General features: G+C 48.1%; 1 protein-coding gene across 28 annotated transcripts in view; it reads right to left on the minus strand.

The window, feature by feature from the left end:
- TPM1 (tropomyosin 1) overlaps positions 1-16,599 on the minus strand; it is a gene marked incomplete at its 3' end in the record, with an annotated part of 28,457 nt that extends 11,858 nt beyond the window's left edge. For 7 of the 28 annotated variants that reach the window (XM_082737236.1, XM_082737225.1, XM_082737240.1 and 4 more), the window contains exons 1-3: positions 10,187-10,475; positions 2,603-2,736; positions 188-305 (exon numbers count right to left, since the gene is read on the minus strand). In XM_082737236.1, the coding sequence (XP_082593362.1) occupies positions 188-305; positions 2,603-2,736; positions 10,187-10,318 (384 nt within the window). In that variant the 5' untranslated portion in view covers positions 10,319-10,475. Of the gene's footprint in view, positions 1-187; positions 306-2,602; positions 2,737-10,186; positions 10,537-14,684; positions 15,139-15,880 lie in introns of those variants that run through there. The other 21 variants (XM_082737219.1, XM_082737216.1, XM_082737228.1 and 18 more) reach the window with 15 other exon arrangements.
- Between the last annotated feature and the right edge of the window lie 5,073 nt (positions 16,600-21,672).

The following is a 21,672-nucleotide window of genomic DNA, read 5'->3' on the forward strand; positions in this document are numbered from 1 at the left end:
GATCCCCTAGGAGGATCAAATCACAACTGTTTTCTGGAGACAAAGGAACTCTGCTTCTCAAAACCATCCATTTCCACCAACAAAGCAGACTGTTTCCCTAAAGAGCACAAGGCTGTAAGCACTGCTCCCGGCCCCCACCGAGGCCACTGCTAGGGAGTCCACGAGGCTTTGGTCCCCAAGATCTGACCTCTTCATACTTGCGGTCGGCATCTTCAGCGATGTGCTTGGCCTCTTTCAGTTGGATCTCCTGAATTTCCATTTTCTCCTCATCTTTTTGGGCTCGACTTTCAATGACTTTCATGCCTCTGAAAATGAAGACAAGCAGGAAGACCCAAGGTTTAGAGACGACCAACATAAACCCACACTGCACTGCATGGGTTTGTGTGGCCTGGTGTAACTGGCAGACCAAAACAGAGCACAGAGCCACTTTTACTTTCCAAATCATGAGGCAAAAGTTTCCAGAGCTGAAGGCAGAAAAAGCCATACACTTCTCTATTTATTGTGAATGAAACCTCACTTTCAATACTGGTGAAACTGTCCAGGGATCTAATGCTAAATGAAAGGTACCACGTCAGGATCCTGTTAGAAATTAGGAGGCATGGAAACAGGAAAAGCCAACATACTTGACTTGCTATATAAATAATGGGATTTCTTCCTTTTACTGGTGGGAAGCTTCAGCCTGAAAGTGGACCAAAGTTATAACAAAAACATACTTGTCTTCATGTACTTCTTCCTACAAAGAAAGTAGCTGTTCTCATCCCATTAGCTACAAATGTAAATATCAGATTGAACCATATGAGACTGGTGATACTTGAGGATGTTAGACCTGTAAAAATGGCAATTTCATATGGGTCAACCTATATTTTAGGTAAGAAACTATGAATTTTCCCTTTAATAGAATTCTTTCATAATAGGCATGTTGAGAAACAAACTGATACCAATGTCTACGCTGATATGTAAGTTTGAATCCCACAGTGTTAAGTTTTGGAAAATGTTAATTGTTCTGTGATATACTACAGTTTTATGGAATAAGTCATGTTAAAATGGGATTCATTTAGCAAAATCTAAGCAGGGAGTTCAGATAAATAAATCACTATTTCTTTGATGAAGCACTACGGTATATATTAGAAAACTGAGATTCAAGCCTTGGCTTGGCCATAAATTCACTGTCAGATTTGGGAAGGCTGTATCAACTGCTAAGCCCTTGTTTCTCATTTATAAAATGAGGGGGCTGGGGTAAACAACCCCTAAATTCCTTTTTACTAAAAAGTCTAACATTGCCAGATTGCCTTTTAGGTTCACTAAGAAGTATATTTCAGGAAGAATCGGCCACAGAACCACTAGGATGTGTGCACTGTAAGAGATGATGAGTCATCCTAAGGAATTCCAAAACTCTTGGTCTGGGAAGAAACAATAAGCAGCAGTGAATAATGAGCTGGGAACTTCAACTCAAAAGCTTCTTGAATCTTGAAGTCTGAAATCACTCCTTATCTCTGGCAGCAGGGAGGAGAAACTCACTTTTATCGAAGAGAGAAGAGAAATGCAAAGAATGGCTGAGTGCTTCACCTGCCCAGATCCCAGCACAGAGCCACTCGCCCAGGGTTCTGAGCTACCACACTACTCTCGTGTCCCTCTAGCTGGGAGAACTCTCTCTCATCTCATGGAGCTGTGCTGGGACTGCTTCTGGGCAACATGAATACATGAGCCTGAGCAGCTGAGCGGAGGAGAAAAATGCTTTTTAGCATGCACGGAGCTGTGCTGGTCTCTATGGCTCTATGGTCTCTATGGTTCTCCTTTCCTACCCCCAAGCTGAATCTTGGAGCAGTCAGGCAGAACCAGGTTACAGGGAGCAGGCTCAGAATCCACAGGTAGCTGACTGTCTACGTGTGCACGAGTGCCTTACCAGCATTACTAAGTCCAAAATAATTTACTGTCGCTGATCATATTTCTGTTTTATTGGTGCTTCCTCTTCTACTTATCTGTTGGGTTAGTTGACCACTGAGAGTCCCCGGTTCATTTATCCAGGCACAGTCTCTTTTGAGTATTTAAAAATAAAGTGTATTGGGGCGCCTGGGTGGCTCAGTGGGTTAGAGCCTCTGCCTTCGGCTCAGGTCATGATCCCAGGGTCCTGGGATCGAGCCCCACATTGGGCTCTCTGCTCTTCGGGGAGCCTGCTTTCTCCTCTCTCTCTCTGCCTGCCTCTCTGCCTACTTGTGATCTCTCTCTGTCAAATAAAAAAAAAATAAAATAAAATAAAAATAAAGTGTATCTTTTCAAAAATGCCTAACTTCTCTGCGGTCAGCAGGAATGAAAGAACCAGCAGGCATCCCTGGAATATCTCATTTAAATGTCCATGTCCCTCACTGGACAGTGAGCTCTAGGAGGGCAGGAATAGGGTCTTTTTCTTCCTTGTAACCTCAGGGTTTAAAACAGTACTTGGCACACAGGCGCCCCACTAACATTAAACAAACAAACCCAGTAAAATTATACCTGGCATTGACTGAGGAAACGATCCCACCAGGGGACTGTAAAAGTCTTAAGCCCTGTCGGGGAAGCCCTCCTGTCACAGCTGGGAAAGGTGGGCTGGGAGAGGCGCGCTCACCTCTCGCTCTCGTCTGCTGCCTTCTCAGCCTCCTCCAGCTTCTGCAAAGCTGTTGCCAGTCGCTCTTGGGCACGATCCAACTCTTCCTCAACCAGCTGGATGCGTCTGTTCAGAGAAGCTACATCGGCTTCAGCCTAGGCAGAGAGAGGGAAAGGCCTCTCAGACCCGGAGAGAAGGCAAGCGCGGTGCCTTCAGGAAGTGACAGAGCCCGAAACACCTGTCTCAGATGGGAAGCCTGGCCCTGTGGGGAGCTACCTTCAAGTGCAGCCGGTGCCCGGGGCCACTCTGGAGCTCGAGGAGGTGGGGCCGCGTTGATCCAATACCGTGAACACACACACTGGTGTGTTTACAGACGCACCATCACAGGGACTGGGCCAGCTCTTGCTGGGTTCCCTCCACAGAACTCCACACTGGCCCTACCTGACCGCCACCTCACTCATGGGGGCCCGAGGGCAGGCTCAGCTACACACCATAAGAGGAGGACAGTCAGAAACCAGATTCAGGGGTCTGCATTCTCCTTTCTCCTGACCACTTGCTCCAAGGGTTCTCATAAAGGAACTAAAATGTTTGAGAATTCAGCCGTTCTAAAATATACACCATAAAGATGCCACAAAATCCAGTAACTGCCCCTCCCCCACCCTCTTCTCAGTAACCCCTGCAGGACTGGGTCAGATGGAACAGGGCCAAGACAAATTTCCCATGTGTTTCTGAGATAAGCATACTGGCATTTCTTACGAGGCTGCTACAAGAAAAGTTTCAAACTCCTTAAAAGAAAAGCAGTATAGAGACAATTTTTATTGGTATCTGTATCTGAATTAAGCAGTTTCTTTTTTGGGGATGCAACGATTACCTACTATTGCAGGCGCTTGCTACTGGGAGCCTCAGAACACTTGGAAGGCTGTGACGGTCCCTCATACACACTGGCATTGGGGTCTGTTTAAATACCACACATGGAAGTCAAAGCCAGCACTTACCAATCAGGTACCACTTTCTTGTTTGCATCCACTTTTATGTGCTTATCACGGGGTGACAAGGTTTTCAGGACACTTGAGAGTTTTCTAAAGATTACAATACATACTTAGGCACCCATGCGAGTTCTATCTACATTCCTATCTTCTTTACTCAACAGGAAGCTTCTTACATGTAGGGAGTCACAGCTTTCTGCACAGGATACAGGCTCAGTGAATGTCTACTGAATAAAACAAGAAAAATCAACCTAATTTAAACAAAACCAACTTTCTTAGCTCATGGACCCATGATGTACACGATCTGAAAGGCACATGTAGTTAGAGAGAGGCTGTGATTATGGCCTTGAATGAAATGAATGTGAGAACATCCAGCTCTTTGCTCATCAGGATTTATAAAATTTTAAATACCAAGTTTTGTCTTCACCAACTGTGGTGAAGGACTCGCTCCATAAAACATTGAGATACACTTTCATCTCGTTAGAAATTAACTATGTAGTAAAAATCAGCTAATGGAGACAGGGAGTAGGGCAAAAGGGAAACAGAATCTGAGGACAGACTGGCTACAAGGTAAATCCTTACTGGGTTCTGCTAAGTCTGACCAGCTGGTGAGTATGGTTTTTTCTAAAGGATGGGTGAGGGCAATAGGGACAATTTCTTATTTACAAGAAACTGTCTTTTAGCTCTATTTTCTTAAAAAACTGGAAGGAAGTATACATGAAGGGTATACTTTGGGTCAGGTCTGCTTTGTTCACTTTTCTGCATTTCCATTCCTAGTAAAATTCTAATCCCTTTATGAAGGTGGGGGAGGGGGGAGATAAGCAAGCAAGTTGCAAAGTTGAAAACAAAAATGAAGAACAAAAACAAAAATACTGTAGTACAATGTCTACGTCAGGTATTCAAAAGTATTTCTCTCCCCCACCTTCTTTCATTATTATTTCTTTTAATATGAAGGCAAGTATCTTTGTTACAGGTGCTGGGGCCAGAGAAATGTCAGCAACATTTTCCAAATGTTTTCTTGTAGCCACTACCTGCTAAGTTTCTGCTTTGTGTTTCATCTGGGCCCCAAACTTGAGAACTTTTGTAGTCACAGAAAAAGACGACTATTTCTGCTCTAGGGAAAGGACCTTCTGGGTGACAGGGCAATCTAGGTCCTCAGCTCCTCATGTGGCTGAGGCACAAGAGAATAAGGAAACCATATCCCATGCTCGTTCCTGCCTCTGTACGCAAGATCTCCCTGAGAAGTCCCCCCAACAATTTGTATCTTCCCCCTTATTGCCTCCCACTCTAACATTCCCTCCTTTAGTTCTGGACCCAGTTTTATAAATGTCACTAACTCTTTCCATGGGAGAATGTTGTAAAAACTTAAGACTTCTTGACATTATGAGTTGTGTCCTATAGGAACACCAACCAGCCCATATAGCTTCACATAGGGCACCCAAGCAACAATTGGGAATGGAAGTCCGTTCTCGGAGCTAGGACTGTACGCACACAGAGAACACACCTGTGGGTGGCTCACAAAATGGGGTCTCAACTGATTAGCTGAGAGAGTCCCTAGGCATCATTCAGCAGTTCCCACAGCTGGCTGAGTGTCAGAATCCACAGGAGGTGTGCATTAATAATGCAAAGTTCCAGGCCCCATTCCTAGAGATTCTGATTCAGCAGATCAAAGGGGAGGGCAGGCTTTGCAATATAAATAAGCAACCAGTTCCATTCCTGCACCTTCTCCATCCCACCACCCACAGAAGCTGGCTAATCCTGTGCAAACCACTCTCTGAGGTCTCTGTTCAATAGAGAGGAGAGGGATCTTTGATTCAGAGGGATGACTATGCTAGGGCCATCACGGCGAGACAAGACTAAAACCCCAGTGGCCTGGGTCCTCATGTGTGGGCTCTGTCACTTCTCATGGTCTCCAGGGATGTCACAGCAGCCCTGGAACTAGACGTTCTCACTCCTGGCACTTTCTCTCTTCCTATATCAGAGTGGGAGGTCCTCCACAGCTTCCCCTACCACAACTCCCCTTTAGAAGAAAGGCTTCTGTGACAGAGGCCAGCCAGGACTAGAGAGTTCTGTATTGAATACCATCCACTAAACAAGTCTTCTCAGTCCTTTCTGAAATAAGGTATATGGTATTACATTAAAAAACTTCAACACACAGCACCCATGCGTGACACCTCCCTTATGGACACAGAGCATTTGCTCTCAAGCCAGGAAGCCAATGCCTGCTGCCCCTGAGGTGTCCCAGGATAGGCACAGGTGCTTGTAGGCTACCACTGGGACCTGAGAGCAGTGTCTGGGGTAAGTCTATCCCCACGAAAGCTTTCCCTGGGAAAAACCTGGATTCTCACTGGCTTCTCAGGTTCTACCATACTGGTATGATTACAGTGCTGTCTGGGTCCCCAGAATTCAAATTAAGTTTAATTCCACAAATGAATTAAGAACACTTCCTTCTCTTATTTTTACTTGCACGTGCATTGTCTGTGTGCGTGCATGCACACGTGTATGTGTGTATTTGGGGTTATGCCTTGTGTTAAAAGGCCCCTATCTCTCACCTTCACTAGCTTTTATTTCTGGTGTTTTCTAAATTCTGAGGTTTATTGAGGTATTCTCTAAGGCTCCACTCATCACAGAAACTGGGCAGTCTACTTAAGATCTAACCTGAGATTACATTTGCCAGTCCAAGCCCATAGCCACATGAGTATCTGCTACTTTAAAAGCACATACAAATAACAAGGCGTTTGGGAAGGGGCAAGACCCCCGAAGCAGATTATTTCCAGACATGGAAGTCACCCTGATTGTGCTGGGTTAGCTTCTTCTAACAACGGGCCCATGTTTTTCCCACTGCTGGTGGAGTCTTTCAGTTTGGGATGCTGGTTTCTTTTATTTCAAAAGTGCTATTGTGTCTCAATATGTAATGAGCTCCTCAGAAAAGAGACTGCTATATTAGCAAAGGCTACCAATTATCTTCCTGCAAGATCTGTTGTTAACCACCAGACACTTTGCAGTTATGCCTGCCCTGTCCCCTCACCCAACCCAAAGGTACGAGCTACCTACACAGAAACCAAGGGCAGGCACACCACTCCCCTGACCCAACACAGTACCACATGGAAATCAACAGTATGGCCCCCTCAATACAGCAAAATATTACTCCAAATCAGATTTGAAAGAAAACTTTTACAAGGCCTAGATTTTCGTGAAATCCAGATGTTTTAGCCAAAACAACAACAAAAAACAACCAAAAAAACCCCACAAAAAAACCCCCAAAGTAATGATTTTTACATTTAAAAAAAAGTATTATAGTTAAGATTATTAAGAAAAAAAATATCTGTAGGAAAATAACACGATATCCTAAAAAGTGATCCTCCAGAATACATCTTCAAAGTCCTGCCTGAACCAGAGTGGAACATGAGATGATCAAAGGTCAGGCATTTTTATTTCACGCAAACTGTAGTTATACAGAGAAGGTTTCACTCAACTTGCTGTGTAAGACCAAGTGACTACGGCCAAGTTAAACTTCTGCCCTTATATGGTAAGCAGAGGGGAAAAAAAAACCACTGATGACATTAAGGGGCACTCCCATGGATAACAGATAAACACAACCTCCTCTATCTGTGCCAAAGCCTGTAATTTATGAGGCATATTTGTATAATGAGGGAGAACGGACATGAACAGGGCATTGTAGTGCCCTTGCCTTGCCTACATATGAAAACAGAAATCATGAGTGTATATTCCAGTTACTGCCAGTAACTGGGGGTGCCAATGTGAGCACGAAGCACACCCTCGAGCCTCCTGGTCTCAGAGATATTTACCAACTCAAAAGTGAGAGATGGCAGGAGATTTCTGTAAATTGGCTACTTCCCACGATTTAATAAAATGACCAGTTAAGAACCTACAGGCTACAACTTTAAGTCTCCTTGTTTGCTGGATACCAGAAAGGAGGAAAGACTGGCTCCTTCCTGCTACTTTTTCCTTTGATAATGACAAAAAAAACATACAAAACCCTAGTGGGTCACAAGATCCAGAGTCAATCATTATATCAAGCAAAGTATCCTCATTCCAACACTTTGAAGGGCCCACACACCTTGGAAAAACAAACCAGTAGGAAATAAGCGATAGCCAATTTTTCCAAGGTAAGTGCTGGCATAATAGGGCCAATTAACTACAGCATGTCCGAATTCTCGAGAATCAGAATTTAGGGCCAACTCTGAAAACATTTTTTGCAGTGGCTCATGATTCTGTCACTAACCCTGTATCTTTGCTGCCAAGAGAAAATGACCAAGCTTAACTCACAGCTCTGACCACTACCAAGAGACTGCCGTCAATAAGCTACCTCTTAGGTTCCAGATGCAGAAGTCAGGAGCAACTCTCAATCTGAAATGGTCTCTTCAATGGTCGGATTCAGCCCTCAAATCGCTACCTTTAAAGGTTCTGTGTCCAGTCGCCTGGATAGAGTGTTTTCCAAATTACTTACAAAAAACAGAACCAATTAAACCACTTAAGGGACACCTGGGTGGCTCAGTTGGTTAAGCGCCTGCCTTGGGCTCAGGTCATGATCCCAGGGTCCTGGGATACAGTCTCACATTGGGCTCCTTGCTCAGCAGGGTGCCTGCTTCTGCCTCTGCCTGCGGTTCTCCCTGCTTGTGCTCACTCCCTTGATCTCTCTCTATCACATAAATAAATAAAATCTTAAAAAAAAAAACACTTTAAATACAAAACTCTGAAAAGAACAAAAGCATCTTTAGCCAATGGGCAAAAGTAGGAAGACTACTGTTACGAAAACGATGCACAAAAGAGAAGATGCATGGAAGAGTAACAACGTGCCCCTCATGAAGTTAATCTGCTTCGAACATCAGTCGCTGGGGTAGGAGTCGATATAAGGCGCTGCTGGATAGGGCCACACATTCCCTTTCTTAGGAGGGTGAGGGGAGGGAGTTCTACCGACTTCCACCAATGATACCATTTCAACCAAACATCTTCCCCAGTCTGCCCATGTCCTCTCTCCAAGTTCCAAAAGAAAAAAAATTATTGATTAAAAGCATGTATATGGAGTGTTTTCAGATGTAGTGAAACGAGCAGGCCATTTTTAAAGACCCTCTGATAGGTGGTGAACCAAAGGCAAAGCGGCAACGAGCAAAGCCAAGTGCTGTGCAGTTTTAACACCAGCTGACACTTAGCACTTACTCTGCTGTGCCCAACAGCACTGTGACTTCTTTACGTAAACTAAATCCCTTCGCCACCTCAACAGGCAAGAACTACTAGGATTATGCACATTGTAAAGTTAGGGATCTGAGAGACTGAAAAGTTTATTTGCCCAGTGTCTCACAGGTAGTAAGTAGCAGAAACCAGAATTCAAATTCTGCCAGTCTGGGTCGAGTTCTCATTCTTATCCATCATGTTCTATTAGTTTTAAAGGTTAAAGGACAGCAGTTAGCCAATAAGAGAGGAAACTGCAATCAGTTTATTGCCCTGTCAAATTCAGACACGTCTATGCAATCCCTGCTGACTCGGTCTCAAGAAAATTATCTTTTCCTTATTAACTTCCTGACTCCTGTCTGCATTTTATCTGAAATTTCCTCTAGTTAGGGCTTCCTAAGTGAACCCATTTGCTTCTATGTATTTCATGCAAAACAGGTCTTGAAGTTCCCGCAGCCATATTGCCATTACCAACACCTAACCAATAGGATTTGCTCAACTCAGAATGGGTCCATATTAAGCACAGCTGGACACCATATTATGCTTGCCATAATATTCCCAAGGTGTTTGAGTATGCTGATTTGAAACACACACTCAAAAACCAACAAATAGCAAATGCCTGGACTACCTCTGTTCCTGTCTGTTGGATACATTTATTTGCCTTAGAAGAAAGGAAGGAAGCCACCAGGTATTACACTCAGCATGGGGGAGGGGGAAGCCGGCAAGAGAATACACCCAATAATTGTTGGCATTTGGCCAACTTTTTTCAATACTCGGTAACAAAGGAATGGCTGTATAAGACCGCTAGTAAGGAGAGATGGTTAATACAAAGGGATATGTGAACAGGTCTTATACTGTGTAAGTCAGAATTTGGCGCTGTCAATGTCTCAACCACCACAAAGAAATAGGCTTCCAGAAAACCGATGATCAACGGGGATGGTGGAGTTTAGCATCCCCAGGCCCTAAAGTCTGGCAGTACCCCAGACTTGCCCTGTCAGCGTCCCTTTCCAAAGGAACGGATTTCCAAAAGGATTTCCCTCTTCCCTCCCCACCCTTCGAGTAAATACGGCTAACAGCGCAAAGTGCACATCCCGGGGGACCCAAGACACCCGGACCGAAAGCAAATAACCCCAAAATAGAGCCCTTTCTGGGAAACTGGTGCTTCCAGAACCTTCTCAACACCACTCCTGCTCCCCCTCCGGGCTTTTACTTTAAACCAGCGAAGATGGAAAAAAAGGGCTGAGAAGAACAGGCAAGGCCGCTCCCTAGAACCAGGCGCCAGCTGCCCCAGGTGCGCCAGGTGCATTCCCGGAGGCGTTGAGGGCAGGGGCAGGTAGACTATGGAGGGCCCTGCACCTCGCAGTGGGCCCGACTGCGGGGGAGGCCCTCTGGGTCGGGGTGGGTGGGCGATGGGTGGGTCCCTTACGGTCTCCCTCAGCTTCCTCTCGTAGTCCAGCTCGCGCTGCAGACTGCCCGCGCGCTCCTCCGCGGCGTCCGCCTGCTCCTGCAAGCTCCGGATTTTCCTCCGCACCGCCTCCAGCGAGCTGCTCCCGGCCATCACTCCGGGCGGCGGCGGCGGGCTGGCGGGCAGGCTGCGGTGCGAGAGGCCGGCTGCTGCGCTCCAGCCGCCGCTGCCGCACTCCTGAGCGCCCGGCCGCCCCGCCCAGGCCGCGCCGCGCAACGGCGGCGCCCCCAGCGGCCCAGGACCAGCCCGGAAGTCGCGGTCTCCCGGGCGGCGCAGGCGAACCGCAGGCGGGTGCGCGAGCGCCGGGGGCGGGCACAGCGGCCGGGGCGGGGCACGCGCCACGGACCCCGGGAATTTGCAAACCTCGGGAGATACTGCGCATGCTCGCGGCAGCCGGGCGGGCAGAGGCGGTGGGCACGCTGGGGGACACCTGGAGAGCAGAGCACCGCCCGGCGGCCAGCGTGCCAGGAATTTTACTTGGACTCCCAGCGGCCTTCCTTGGTTCCCCGGTGACCCGCGGTAACGGACCTGGCTGCTAAGGGCGACGGTGCCGCCTACTGGCGGCGGGAGCATCGCACTCGGGAGTTACAGATTCCCAAGCCAAGAGGGAGAGAAGCTGAGAGAAGGGTTTGGGGCCTGAATGTGTCCCCAGAGGGACAATTCCTCGTTGCAGAAAACCCCAGCACGCAAGATCCTAACCACAACAACCTTCCTCCCTCACCAAACTTGCGAAGTGAAAGCCACTAACATACTGCATTGTGATTAAATCTTCTTCTAAATACATCCTTTCTAGGTTCGAATCCGGCTCCTAGACCTCTCCAGGCTATTGACTTGGGCCAAATAACTTGACTTTTCTAGGCTTCATCTATAAAAGTGGGGTTAATAGTAGTACTTTCCTCACTGGGCTGTGGCGAGGATTATGAAATCATACAAAGCACTCAGCACCACACATTGTGCATAAACGATCGCTTTCGTGATAAAGATGCAGGCACTGTCTTAAGGTTCAGGCAGGGGCGCATAACCAGCTGTGTTCTCAGAGCCCCGAGCCTCTTGGGGACTCACTTTCCTTTCCATAAAGACAATCATCTGGAGGGTCTCTTACACTTCCGAACGTCTTTGGTTTGAGTTCAGCCTCAGATCTTTTGGAATCTGACCAATTCTGGGTTGGACTGGGATGCCTTTAAAAGGCACAGCCGTGAAGGCTACAGAACCCTATGAGAGCCTCTGACTACAGCTGGATGAAAACCCAATCTCTGGGAACGGTCCTCTGCCAATCCTCCCTCTGGGGTGCATTTTTAGATGCCTTTTAGATCTCACGGCTTTCTTCCTCACCTTTCTCACAGGAGGTCCTTCATGTCAGTTTCTGATTAAGTGTGGGAATAATGAAGAAAAAAAAAATACAATCCCCCCTCAAAGCCCTAACAACGACCCTCCTCTTTTGCTCCACACCCCCCCCCCCCTATTTTCTTCGGACTCTGTCACAGTCTCCCTGGAGACTCTCACAAACCTCAGCATGTGCCCTCACGTCCTGTAGGTGGAGCCTCTCGCTTTGTTTCCATACAGTTCATCTGGTCAGGCAGGAGTTACAACTCCTCCCCTAGAGGAGTACCAGACCGTGAGTGGGCCTCCAACTTTGAAGGTGGAGGAAGGGGGTGTCTGGGGCCTCCAGGAGAAGCCAGGGAAACTGCTGGACATTTGCAAGTGCTCTTGGCAGCCAACTAATGACTTAATGTCCTGCTTTTCAAACACCTGGGAAAGACAGTTTCAGGTGAGTTCATTTTCATGCTGATGTCATTATACAAGAGTTTAGGACAGTTCTCAACCTTGGCTGCACATTTAAAAAATACTAATGCGTGGGTTCCACTCCCAGAGATTCTGATTTAATTGACCTGGGATGCAACCTGGATTCGGGGTTTTAAAACCACCCTAGGAAAATTCTGTTTACATAAGGTTGAGAATTACTGATTTAGGAAGCAAAAACCTACAGGGAATAAAGACTCACATACTGCAAATATTATATACATCACAATTATTGGGGAAGGGTTGAGGGGCTGGTGAGAAAATGGAGTCCTGGATCCCCTTTAGGCTCATTTAGGCGGAACACCAAAAATTTCACACCAAAAGCTACCTTGTGAATTACAACTGTTTATGCCAGGAAGCCCCCTCCTTGTGGAATAAGATTTGAAAAGTATGTTGGTAAATAAGCAGAAAAATATTTTTAATAGCAGGAAAAAAATGAAAATGTTTTTACACTGGTGAGTAATGACAGTGAAGTATCCCAATTCCAAATGTAGTATGATTCTACCTCAGGAAGCTGACCTGCTACCTCCCTCTTTCTCCAGTGTTATCAGTCTCTTCCTCCTGAAGTCTTGCCTATTTTTACTAGTTAGGAATCACTTTAAATATAGCTTTTCTCGGGTGCCTGGGTGGCTCAGTGGGTTAAAGCCTTTGCTTTAGGCTCAGGTCATGATCCCAGGGTCCTGGGATCGAGCCCCGCGTCGGGCTCTCTGCTCAGCTGGGAGCCTGCTCCCTCCTCTCTCTCTCTGCCTGCCTCTCTGCCTACTTGTAATCTCTGCCTGTCAAGTAAATAAAATCTTTATGAAAAAAATACATAGCTTTTCTTCGCAAATGTCCTTCAACATCCCTACAGGTTCCAGACAACCTAAAATGTCTTAAAAGGGAAGACAATCAATATATTACCAAAAGAAAGAAAGAAAGAAAAGTACCATATTAGGGATAGTTTTCCGGTAGGAAAAAAAAAGGAACCAAAACTGTTTCAGAAATGTCCCTCCCCTGCTAACCACGCCTCCCCAGGTGGCTTTAAATACCCTCATTTTCACTGCAGCCCCACCTCATTCCAGCATTCCCTGAAACAAGACTTTTCCATAAAGACATGATAGCACCACATAGTTAAAATAATTATGATCTTTTTTTCCCTTTAAGAGTTGTAGCTTTTTTCTCTTTCTCTTGCCTTCAGTCTTACTGGGCTATTTTCAAATTCTCTGCATTCTTTTCCTTATAAGGAATATCTCTCCTTGATCTATCAGCGGCTCTTTTGAAAAAAGCTAAATAAACGTCCTGCTGGAGAATTTGGGGGAGACAGACATCCTCCATTTAACCTTATACGGAGCAGACATCTGATCTATATTATACAGAGCAGGCACAGAGTTATGTGTATTTTTTGGCTCGGTTTCTGAAGCCAGGTAGTTTGTAACTTTAATGTTTTAGCTAAGTCGGTGCTTCTGTGAACCCCCTTTTCAGTAATCTTGATGGTCATTGATTTGTCGATTCTCAAGGTTTTATGTCTGGATTTCTCATTTACAAAGCATGCTTGGAGATCACACTTTAAGCCTTTCAAGCCACAAAAAGCTGTTACTGGTTTCAAGACCCAAGACCCTCCAGCAATTTGCATTTCACACTCATACAAGAAATTCTGCCATTGTGCTTGGTAGTTCAGCTTCTGGGCACAGCTTTCCCTGGTGCTCATACATTCTTGGAATTGTTACTAACTTCCCAAGGAATTCTTTCCTAATTGGGCCTCCAGCCTTAATGAGCTTCTACAATGGAATCCAACAGTGTGAAAAGAAGTCTTTCCTTTGGAAGTCTAATGCTTGGCTTGACTTATGGGGCAGAAGAGGGAGGCTCTTCAGCGAAAAAAGATTCCAAAGCGCAGTGGGCAAAGAGCTGGTAGTTTTTGCAGTGTGTGTATCATCGCTGAAACTATGTGGTGGTTGTCAGAAGGCTGACAGGTGGGGGTGGGGCAAGCAGGAGGGGCAGGGGGCAGTTAGCTCACTATACCATATAAAGCACTGAGCTATATATAACTCTCGGGGTACTTTCAGGATCGAGCGCTGTCAGACTGCAGACCCAAGCAAGTATCATCTTCCCAGGCAGATCTTAAGGGCTGGATTAAGGCTTCCCTAGTAAGAAAGGAGGACTCAAGGGCCACTGCACCCCAACATCGAGCTCAGCCTTCTAAGTCAAAGTAGCACCATGCCATTCCTTCCCTTTAGAGCCAGGCTCTCTGTATCCTGACTAGACTCACCATGGAAAACCAGGCATTCCCACCCACCAGATACAGCAAAGGAAAGAAGGCAAAGAAAACCAGGCATTCTGTTTGCACCAACCTTGGTGATGACACCTCAGAGGTTTTCTGCCACGGGGGAGGCAAGGTTCACCTCCAGCATCCAATTTCAGCCACTCCACTGCCCAGCCTGTCACCCACCCACCTCCACCCCCAGGAGTGGGAAAGAAGGAGAAAAAGAGGAGTGGATGAAATATAAATGAATGTGTGCAACAGAAGTCTGAGGCAGCATCCAGTGCTCTGAGCCATGTCAGGGCTGTTTGCGGGTGTCCAGCAGGAGGAGGTGACCCTCTTCCATTGCTCTTTGGCTACTGTGGTGACCATAGGGTAGCCACTAGGCAGGAGGGGAGGGAGGTAGTGTGTGCATGCACTTACGTCCGTGGCCTTTTTTTCTGCCAGCTCCAACTTCTCCTGGGCATCTTTAAGAGCCTCGGAGTATTTGTCCAGTTCATCTTCAGTGGCCTTGAGTTTCTTTTGCAGCGACACCAGCTCATCTTCCAGCTGGGAGTTGGCCGTGGGGGACGGGGAGGGGTGGGGGTGGGGTGCAGCAGGCAGCGTGATCCCGCAGGGGAGGGGTGTGGGTGCACAGAACCAGAAGGACAGGGACAGCGGGAGAGAGAGGGAAGGACAGGGAGGGAGAGAGAAAGAGAGAGAGAGAGAGTTAGCCATTCGTGCTCCGCGCCACGCCGCGCGCCCTCGGTACCTTGGCGGCGGCCTCATCCGCGGCCAGGAGGCTGTCCTCCGCCTTGTGCAGCTCCTCCAGCACCCGGTCCCGCTCGTCCTCCGACGCCCGCAGCAGCTTCTCCTTCGCCGCGATGTCCTCCTCGAGCTGGGGGGCAGCGGCGGGCGGGCGCGGGTGGCCGGCACGGACCGGGTGTTAGACACACACAACACACGGGCGCCTGGTTGGCTGGGGCCCCTGGCTTGGGGCGCCGCCGACTTGGAGTTCAAGGGGCTCTAGGTAATCTCTTCTCTCCTGAAGCTGGAACCGCACCGTGGCCCACCCTGCACCCCCACCTCCCCGCGGGACGAGTCTCCCGCCGACGTCTCAGCGGGCTCAAGTCGACAAGTGGGGTGCAGAAAAACGCCCCTGCGTCCCTGGCCTTCGGGCCGTACTCTCTATTCTGTCCCATCTTTGTTCCTAAGAAAAAACTTCATGACTCCCCCCACCCCCGCCCCCCGCCCAGTCTCTATCCCTGTTGAAGCTTTCATTCTTTCCAGTCAAAAGTCCAGAATAATGTCTAACACCTTCTGGACTCGATTTCCCTCAACCCCCCCCCCCCAATCCAACATTGATCCCCAACCCTGAGAATCAAGTGCCTCTAGGACTTAAGATGACTTCGCGGGCTCTGGAAAGCAGAGGAGGGAAATAAATGTCCCCAGACGAGACCAAAAAGTTAGAATTAGCCCGAGTCTTGCTCTTCCCCTCCCCCTTCTCAGCTGCGCGCCCCTGGCCGCCCAGGAGTAGGGGGGTGGCTCCCCCCGTCCTCGAGGTGAGCGGCCCGGAAGGGGTGCCAGGCGCCCAGGGCTCGGGGGCACCCGGGCGGGCGCAGGACTGGGGACGCGCAAACCTGCTTGCTCCTGTCCTCCGCTGCCTTCTTATCGGCTTCGGCTTGCTCGGCTCGATCCAAGGCGTTCTCCTTGTCGAGCTTGAGCATCTGCATCTTTTTCTTGATGGCGTCCATGGTGGCGGCGGCGAGGGGCCCTGGGGCTGCGGCGGGAGCGGCGAGGCGAGTGCACGGTGGGGCGGCCGAGCCGGAGTGCGAGCGCGGAGCCGCCTGCTGCTCCCAGATATGTACTTTCCCAAGGGGGCGACCGCATTCCTCGAGACAGCCAATACTTTTTTGGAAAAGCTTTTTTCTCCTGCCCCCTTCCCCCCTCTCCTCCCTCCGCCCCCTGCCCCCTCCCCGCTCCTTCCCGCGGGGGCCGCGCGCCCATTCGCTGCCGCCTGCCGGCCTCCCAGTTGACGGTGGATATGACTATATATGGGGACCGGAGCCGCCGAGGCGGCCGCCGGGCGAGGCCGCCTTGTTTCCAAACCTGCGCGCCAGGGAGAGGTTGCCGAGGCCTCGCTGGGGCTGAGCGGGGCCGAGGCGCTGACCTCTGCCATGTGCCCTCCGCGCCCCTTCCTCCCGGGGCCCACGCCCCGCCATCGGGGTCCCCAGCCGGGCCTTCCCGAGCACCCCCCTCCGCCCCGGGAGGCCGGGGGAGTGGAGCAGGTAGTGGGTGCGCTTCGCCCTGGGGGGGGGTCGCCGGACCCCGGCGCTCTCAGCATCCCGCCCAGGGGGCCTCCCAGCGGCCGCCGCGCCCGGCCCCCGGCCTGCGTTTTCCCCGCACCAGCCCCCAGCTTACCCCCTACGTGGCTCTCAGCTTGCCAGGTGTCATCTGTGAGATCCCTCTCTAGTGGAGGGAAGGGAGAGTGGAGAGGAAGACCTGGGGGAAGGCCTCCTGAGACTTTCCTGCTGGTGAGGGTAGGATGTCTGGGAATCTCTCTTCTGTGCGCTGTTCTCCCCAGAGGAAGGACAGTCAAAGACTTTAGGGACAGGGGACCCAGTTGGCTTAGGTGCATGTTCATGTGCCTGTGGGGTGGTAGAGCAAAGGGTAGGCTGTGTGTGTCTGTGTGTAGGTGGGTGGGTGGGAGTTTAAGGGGAAAGAACTTTGAGTTTAGACTTAGGCACCCTGGTCTTCAGTCTCTTATCACCAGCAGCTGTGTGACCTTGACAAGTAACTTAGGTTCAGTATCTTTTTAAATCCAGGGGGTGGATGATCCCTGAGGTGCTTCCAGATCTAACTTTGTCATTATTCCTGCACTGATTTTAGGGAGTCAGACTTTTTCCATGTTTAGATGCTCAGATACTAGGTTGCCGCAATGCTGGCCAAGCGTTATCCCAGCTAAGTCATTGTATCCACAGCCATAGCCCTGAGGAGGGATCAGGTCCAGCTGTGTATAGTGAGCTCTGCTTGGAGGCAGGAGGAGTTCCCCTCCATCTCTCACTCTTTCCCAAGGGGGAAAAGCCCATTCTTTTTAGAGCTTTGGCGGGAGGGGAAGATAGGAGGCTTCCCTAGGACCCTGTCTGACACTGGCTGACACAGAGTTGGTGAGGGTCTTGTTAACAGTCCCTACAGAGTAATTCACAACCTGTACTACATGGATACTGAATATTCCCCAGACGGTGTCTGAGTGGATTAGGCAGGCCAAACAACTTGTAAGTCCTTCAGAGAATGATCAAGTTCCTCTCCAGGATTTTATCAGGTTTCTTCCACTAACCCAACTGCCCAGGCAGGAAAAAAATACCCTGACCTAACGGTCAGAACATTAGACCTGTGTGCATAGGAGCTGCCTGGCACAGAAATTCACCAGGACCCTTTAATCACCATATGTCCGCCCAGTGACTGGAGCACAGAAAAGGTTCAAGGCCTCTGGGCAGTAGACAGATGAATGGACCACAGGGAGCTGACTCCCTAGCTTGGAGCTCAGCAGAGAGGGCAAGAGTAGGGACTCAGGAGATAGACTACAGATTCCAAAGCTGGCCTGGCTACCTCCTTGCAATGCAAAGGGGCTCTTTAAGCCCCTGTTTTCTCTTCTGTAAAAGTAGGTGTTTAAAAGTCTTCCTCCTTAGGGTTGTCACAAGGATGAAAATGAGACCAAGAGTGAAAAGCATTTGTCTAGCACATAGCAAAGTGCTCCATTGATAGTGGCTCTTCGGGTGGCAGACAGCATTTCTCCTCTCTGGGACTCAATTTTCTCATCTATGAAACTAGACAGCTGAACTAGAGAAACTCCTGGAGAGATCATATATATTACTGACTTTCCCCCATTGTGCCTAATAGAGCAGAGAAACTCGTTAAAGTTTCCTTAAATGTCTGGTGCTACAGATAATTCATCGAACACACTGTTGGTGAGTGCCTTCTATGTACTAGGCAGGCACTAAGCTCTGGGAATCCAAAGTGAGTAAGACATGTTCATGCTCTCCAGGTGTTCAGCATGAACAGGGGTAGAAGAATTCAGAGGAAGAAGACCTAGAAATCACCAGGGGTCATAGCAGACAGAAAAAAAACTTCTGAAAAGTGGTGATTTTTAAACCCATTTTAGAGGGGCACATGGGTGGCTCAGCTTGTTAAGCATCTGCCTTTGGCTTCAGGTCATGATCTCAGGGTCCTGAGATCCAGGACCTGCTCAACAGGGAGCTTCTCCCTCTCCGTTTGCTGCTCCCCCTGCTTGTGCTTTCTTGCTCTCTCTCTCTCTCTCAAATAAATAAAAATTTTTTTAACTGATTTTAGAGGAAGGGTAGCAGTTAGGGAGAAGAGTATTGTATGAGCCAAGAGAAAAACAAGGAATGTTTGATGGTGGCTGGACAGTAGGTTTATTTGGGGGGTGAACTGGGACATGAGACTGGAAAGATCATTGGGGGGGCATATGGGACTTGAATCTCAAAGTTCACATGTTCAGCTCTTCTTGTGTGGGTTGAAGCCATCCACTTCTGTTCCCCTTCCTTCACCTCCCACCTAAGTCTGTGTTCGGAAGAGGAAAACCGTGGTGTCCAAGTATGGAAATAGAGCTGCATAGAGCCAATTTTAAAAAAATCCTATACTACCGTGTCATTGACCGATAGACTGATGGGTTAACTTAGCAGGTCCCTGGACTCCATAATTTCCATTTCACCCCTGTTGAGAGTTTCCTCCATAAATAGCCTGACAGCCAAACCCCACCCAGCTTGATGGACTGCACATCCGTGACTTGTCATGCAGAGCCAGGACAAGCAAACATCATGACTTAACTCAAACAATTTCTTCCATATGGGACAAGTCTTCTGGTGGTTGGAGAGGATCAAGAGGGCTGGGCTGGACAGCATCATGCTACAGTGTCTATCCCTGTTCCCAGCAGACTGGCCATGACTCGGGGACAGACTATAGGCTAAGCAGGGACCTAGGTTGCAGCCTCTCAGACAGAAGGACTGGGCTACTCAGCTTCTCTCTCACTGCACTTTGAATGAAGGAACATGGAAAACATGAATCATTAGCCGTGGCTGCTGAAACAAAAGGGGTTTGCAGTCTTGGGCTGAGATGTCTTGAATGAGGGTAATTAAGGCCATTCATGCATATTTGGGCTTTCTCTCCAATCACGGTCTTGGTAGGATTGCTCATCCCCACCCAGCTAAGTTAGTTGTGGTCAATGACTTGTTTTGGCTCAGGAAATGTGAGCAGAAGTGACATATGGTGGACACGTTAAGAGCACATGCCTCCTCCTGTTTCTTTTACTAGACAGTCGCTGCTCTGTCATTTGGGGTTCCCAAGTAGCTATGATAAGAGGAATTAACCTTCTCCCCCAACTAAATCTTGGTGGACATGTAGCCAGAGTGAGATATAAACTTTGGCTATTTTAGGCCACTGAGATTAGGGGTTACTTCTCTTGACTAATACACTAGAATAGGCCGTGTATCCTCCAAGTTATGAGGAAGTAGAGAAATTCGGTTATGGAGAAAGAATGGAACAGACTTACCAAGATAAACACAAAGACCATGGAGAGAAAGAGATTGGGAGAATCTGATCATATTTCAGTTCCAAAGGTCCTTATAATAACTCTCTTTCTTTCCTGGGGTAACATGAGAGAGTCTGTGTTCTTTGAAAGTAAAAAGCCAACCAAATCATGCTGGTGGAGAAGCCTGCACAACACACTTGGCCCCGAGCTTCTGTGTGGACACTAAAAGCGTCTGTGGAATTTCCAGATTACTCCAGGTCTTGGTATCAGTCATTTCTCAATAAATGTTTGTTGAATGACGGTTTATTGGCTATTAGTCATACGAGTAAGTAGGAGAAACAATACCTGGAAAGAAAGATAACAAAGTGAGATGCAAAAGTTTCATCTCCATTGAAAATAAGGACTCCATGGTTTATTTTCTGAAGAATAAATGTAAGTATTGTGCTAGGGTAGCACAAACGTCCCTCAAATATTTTGCACACCTTTGGTGTGCAAGGGGTTTAACTAGAGTTTGTGAGGCTAAAGCAGATGGATAAGAAACATGAATCTTTTCCTCCAGGAAAATATGTATGTTGCTGATGAAACCCTCTCTCTGGGGGTCATTTAATGTGCATTTCCCACAGTGTTATGACCATTGTCCCAAATGCTGTCTGGGCCCCCTCTAGCTATGAGGATCACATATCTCAGGTTTTCTTGGAAAGCTTTAATATTAAATATACTGTCCCTTTACCCCCATAAGAGCACCCATACATGCCATACAACATTTCCCAATATTTGGTTAGAAAAGAGAGTTAACATGAGCAAAGCTTGTTACCAGAACACCATTAATAGGAACACTTACTTGAATATGTCCATGAGGGGTTGTTTGTCTAAAAACATAAAACAAAAACAAAACCTCATTACCTGGTAGTTACACCTTCTTTCACAGCAATGGCTTTGTGTACGGGGACTGTCCCAGAGTCAACAGTGCTGACTCAAGCAATTGAGGGAAAGTGAAGAATCTATAATTAAATCGAGAGACAATTGCTTCTTCTACTGGGTTTTGGAATGCAGAGTGTTATTATGCTCATGGCTCATTGTCTCACGGAACAAGATATGGCATGTTCTCTTCATCCACAGGGAGTTTTCTTTCTCATGGGCTTAGGATGCCACCACCACAAAGGACCCAAGGATAATAGGCTCTGCTTCCAGGAAGAGTTCAGAGCTCTGAGAAAAGTCTTCAGGCCCCGTGGCTGGCCCCGACTCCGCGGAGAGGCCCCCGAGTGCGGGCACTACCTAGATGGTTCACATAGGCAATGTGGTTCTCCCAGTACAAAGAAGACCAAAAAAAAGGGCTTTTCCTGCCCTATATCTTCTCTTCTTACAGCAGCACCAACTGTGTAAAGGATTGATCAAGACTGACTTGCAGGATTTAGCAGTCTCAAGAACGGCAATATTCCATATATATGTGCAGTTTATTCTTGTTTATTATCTCCTCCTTGCTGGTTATGACAGCATCAGGATGAGAACTATTATTCCCACTCTATAGATTGGAATATCAAGGGCAGTGGAGGTCACCAAGCTGGGAGGTCGCAGTGCAGGGACATGAACGTGGGTGTCCCAGCTTCCAGCAATGGTGCTCTTTCCACTAACCCTGCCCCAGACTGTGTTTATATTAATATTTGATCTCATATTTAAAAGCAACACATGACAAGGTGAAGAAGAGAGAACAGAGGGCCACCAGAGGTCATTTCTACATACGAATGTGGTTGACAGTAGTGAGGCTGGGACTGAAAGTGTGTGTTATCTTGTATGGGCCCAGTTCTGTACTGCAACCCTGGGCTCCTAGATCCCGCCCTCAGCTGTTGGGAGAACCTGGGCCAAGGAGACCTTTCCCTCCTCTCT

Source organism: Mustela nivalis (genome assembly GCF_964662115.1).
Source record: "Mustela nivalis genome assembly, chromosome: 6".
Taxonomy (NCBI): domain Eukaryota; kingdom Metazoa; phylum Chordata; class Mammalia; order Carnivora; family Mustelidae; genus Mustela; species Mustela nivalis.